Source organism: Vombatus ursinus, unplaced genomic scaffold, assembly GCF_900497805.2.
Source record: "Vombatus ursinus unplaced genomic scaffold, bare-nosed wombat genome assembly UNPS02014797.1, whole genome shotgun sequence".
Classification (NCBI taxonomy): domain Eukaryota; kingdom Metazoa; phylum Chordata; class Mammalia; order Diprotodontia; family Vombatidae; genus Vombatus; species Vombatus ursinus.
In genome coordinates, this window is record NW_020954575.1 from 17,391,565 (window position 1) to 17,395,576 (window position 4,012).

The following is a 4,012-nucleotide window of genomic DNA, read 5'->3' on the forward strand; positions in this document are numbered from 1 at the left end:
GGTGTTTTCTCCACTTGTGCATCCCCCAGAGGTAGGGCAGTACTACCACTAAAAAAAGTCTTGTCAGACAACTTTGGACCTTGGTGTGATGTAAGGATGTCCTGACATTGCCCCAAAATGAAACTCCTCCCTGGACAGGTGGTGGAAATCACCAGGGGAATCCCTGTTTTGCTACCAAAGGCTAACTGTTGTGGTGGTATAACTGGACTGGATGGTGGTGGCCTTAACTTACTCTTCTGAGCATTATCAAGGGCAGCTCAGAGGGTAGTAATGTTCTCTTAAATGGACAAGGAGCCTGAAAAGGGATCACCAAGGAGCCTCTGGACAGACATGGTCTCAGATGCTACCTAGGGCTTTAGACTTGACTGAAACATTAGATTACTTGTGTTTCAGGCTGGGAACTGCCAGGCTTTACCTCTGTTTAAATGAGGGACTGCAAGACTAGACAGCATGGCTCTTTTCAGTTTATTACATGAATGAGTTACACTAGTCCAAGTTAAACAGCGGACCCCAAATGGTTACATTATACAAGCTGTGAGGTTTTTAAACTTGTGACAAGGGACAGAAGGGAATTTTTCTACTCATTGCAAGGAAATCCTCACTTAAGCTTCAGTGAGCCACAAGCACTTAAAACCCATGAACCTTCAGCTGGTCGTCCTTAGCCAGTCCAATCTGGAAGATGAAACAAAAAGTGTTTTTAGGGCAAAAATATCCTCATTATAAGACTTTTCTTTCATATACACTATATGTTTGTTTGCTACTACATAGAACATCAGCACTAATTTTAACAGCATGCTAACAATGACTGAGCCAGGACTTAATTTCCACTTAAGTTTTGAAATTAGCATAGCTTGTTTTGCCAATTCAAATGGATTTATTCCTGCCACTTTATTTAGGTACATTAACACTTGAAGGCTCTACAGGACAGTAGAAGAAAACTTGGGATTAAAATTTGCCATTATTAAGCAATTTTGAGATTTGAAGCACAAAATGATAAAATCAAATCTTGGCTCTGCTACTTGACCAACACTTTTGAAACCTTGACAAAGCCACTACTCTTTGAACCATTTACGAAACATAAATGTGTGCACAGAAGATAATGGTTGCTCTCCAATTCTAAATCCTCACTGACAATGCTTTTATGAAGATGCTTAATTCAAACCTGCCATGTCTACTTTTCTGGATATATTCTCAACCAAGCCCAAAGCAGTTTTTACCTCGACAAGGAACTGGCATATGTTCTTGCGCTGGTCACCCTGTAGCTGAATTACTTCTCCATATTCTGGATGCTCAATTACAGTACCATTGCAGGCAAATTTCTGCAAAATTAAATTCAAATTACTTCAATTACCATATTAACTGGGGGACAGAGAATGATGGGACTGTCTTCTGGCATATCCTACCTACAATCTTACTTTGCACAGCTAAAATGTTTAACAATCTGACTGTAAGTAATGGACAAACTTGAAACCCCACCACCTACCTTCTTGAATGCCTTCACTAGTTTCTTTTTATCGTAATCATCAGCGATCCCCTGGACTGTAGTGAGGGTCTTCCTGCCGTTTCTCTGTTGAATTCTTATATGGATATAATCCTCAGTCCCAGCAGGAAGCAGGTCATCACCCTTACTTGCATCAGCAAAGGGGTCTGGGAGAATAGACAAAAGTTCTTAGGAACCTTTTAGCTGTTAATTTTAGCCTGGCACAAAAGGGCAAATATCTTCTTTCTGTAGTTCCTCAGTAGAACTTGAAAAGGTTATAGAACTCGGTTAAAATTTCAGAGACCAGAATGTACACAAAAGTTGGGGTTAGAGTTCCCAAGAAGAGCCCAATCCAGGCCAGAAGTCCCGCCCTTCCCTCGCTAACCAGCCCCTTTGGACTATCACAAGCCAGAGAAACCAGAGCACAAGTGGCTCCGCCTCACTGACGCAATCGGGCAGCTTACAGGCTTGCGCCCCCGTCATTCAAAACTGACTCCGCCTCCACTCAGACCTCGCCCTCCACGGCAATGGCCGGTGACGTGGGAGGACGTGACGCGCGGCGGGTGTGACCAAGGCAGGCGAGAAGCCACTAGTAAATGCGCCACCTTCGGTTCTTGGAGGGGTACGCCCAAGTGTTGGCCTCGTACCCACCGCTTCGAGCCGCGTTAAGAAAAATATGACCTAACGCCTCAGATATGGCCGAAATCACGGCTTGATCATCTTTCTTTCATCCATTTCCCCCACCTCAAAGTGTTGGGAGGCTTAGGCCTTCTGCAGGCCCGGATCCCCTTCCTTCCCTTCTCCGCCCGCCCCAGCCCCGCCCAGTGCTCACCGAAAGAGTGGAGGTTCTGGATAGCGGACATACGATACGATTCCTTTTCCTCGGTGGAAACGGCCTGCGGAAGGCGATGGCGGGAGAAGGCGGGCGGGGGGGACGGAGCGTCGGGAAGCGAGGGGGCTCGAGGGGGAGGCTGCTGAGTCCTCGGCGGCGGCTCAGTGACTGGGGCGGGGGGGCGGCACCGGCACCCACTTATATAGCCGCCCCTGTGACGCCAGCGCGCTGCCCTCACGTCCTAGCCCCACCCACGGAGCCCTGCCCCGAGCTCCTGGGGCTGTGCCACTTCTGATTGGTCGGGGAGAAGGGAAGGTGGGAAGACGGCTGCGCAGTCACAGGCCACTGCGGGGGAGGGCGTTCTCTTGGCTTGGGGAGGCTTCCTGCCCCCCCCCAACCCCGACCTCAACCCCCCAAGCATTTGCGCCGTGTGGTGCGACCGAGAAGGGTGGAGAGATCTGTGACGCATGCGCACTAGATAAACTTGCCCGCTTTTTTTTCTCCTTTCCAATCACCACCTCCACGGTCTGAGATACCCCTCACCCTAGGAGGGAGGGGTGCGGCCCAGACATCACCAGTCAAACGTCGAGCCAAGCAGCCCAACCTTGCACTGCCCAGGCAGAGTCCATTCTCCTGTGGAGTACTCAAGAGTACTCCCCTCCCCCCCAAGAGAGGTCTCCGGATCTCAGTTACATCTGTCAAATTCCACCCCGACACATAAACTTTATTTCCTAGAAGAGCTCTCTAAATCCTGACAAGATTCCCCGAAATCACATTGGAGGTTGTGTTCAGTTCTGAGTACAGTTTAGGATATTGATAGGGTATTGTTGATCACTGGAGAGTGTCTCTAGAAGAGCAACCAGGCTAGTGAGTTTTCTCAGTTCAGGTCCCTTGAGGACTGGTTGGAGGAACTGGGGATAATTTAATTTTTCTCCAGGCTGAAGCCTGAAAAGAGAAGACTTAGGGGGCGTGAGGTGGGCTGGGAGGGGGATATGTGATGATTGCTGCGCTCCACTATTGGGGAGGGTTCTCAGAAGAGAGATCTCAGTTGTGTCCATGTTGGCTCCAGGGGGCAGAACCTGGAGCTAAGGGGGGTGAAAGAGGCAAAGGGGCCGATTGAGGCCTGTCCTGGGGGAAAATTTATCTAAATTAGAGCCTCAAGTAAACTGGTGTGCCTTGGGGAGTATTGAGTTCCCTTTTATTAAAGGTCTTCAAGCAGAGGCTGGGTTATCACTCTGGGGGTGCTATATGGGGATTCCTCTTTGGATATTGGTTGGATTAGATAGATCAGTTCTTTTTGACCTTTGAGTAGTCTGGGGAAGCCTATAGTTCCCTTCTCAAAGTGATGTTTGTAAATGCATCAAATAAAATATATAGAATTATCAAGGAAGCCAATTCTATTGAAATCGTTATCAAAATATTAAAAAAAAAGCCAAGTTCTCAGACCCTCTGATTAAGAATTCCAGGATTCTTGAAATGAAGTCTCTTCCAACTTTGTTATTCTGTTAAAAAAAAAAAGATGGGATTTGGGGAACTGGGTGGGTTAGGTATTAGTCTTGGGATCATCAATATTGGGTGTGAATTCCAGTTTTGCCACTTAGAAATTATATGACTATGAACAAATAATTTCTTCCCTCTGGGCTTCAGATTCCTCCTAAATACACAATAAGAGGGATTAGAAACAGGGGTGGGAAACCTGC

At 47.3% G+C, this 4,012-nt stretch overlaps 1 protein-coding gene across 1 annotated transcript; it reads right to left on the reverse strand.

Annotated features, from left to right (window-relative positions):
* Positions 1 to 448: 448 nt before the first annotated feature.
* On the reverse strand, positions 449 to 2,473 carry EIF1 (eukaryotic translation initiation factor 1). Its single transcript, XM_027870633.1, has 4 exons — positions 2,313 to 2,473; positions 1,484 to 1,647; positions 1,218 to 1,319; positions 449 to 672 (listed from the first exon to the last, which is right to left on the reverse strand). Exons 1-4 carry the CDS (start codon positions 2,341 to 2,343, stop codon positions 628 to 630), a joined length of 342 nt encoding a protein of 113 aa, XP_027726434.1. The 5' UTR covers positions 2,344 to 2,473; the 3' UTR covers positions 449 to 627.
* Positions 2,474 to 4,012: the final 1,539 nt, after the last annotated feature.

Bases quoted from the DNA above. Each gene is read 5' to 3' on its own strand.
- EIF1 (XM_027870633.1), bottom strand. From the start codon at position 2,343: ATGTCCGCTATCCAGAACCTCCACTCTTTCG. The intron at 1,320-1,483 runs GTAGGTGGTGGG...TTAATTTTGCAG, and splicing joins TAGTGAAGGCATTCAAGAAG to AAATTTGCCTGCAATGGTAC. The intron at 673-1,217 runs GTAAAAACTGCT...TTCATCTTCCAG, and splicing joins TATGCCAGTTCCTTGTCGAG to ATTGGACTGGCTAAGGACGA.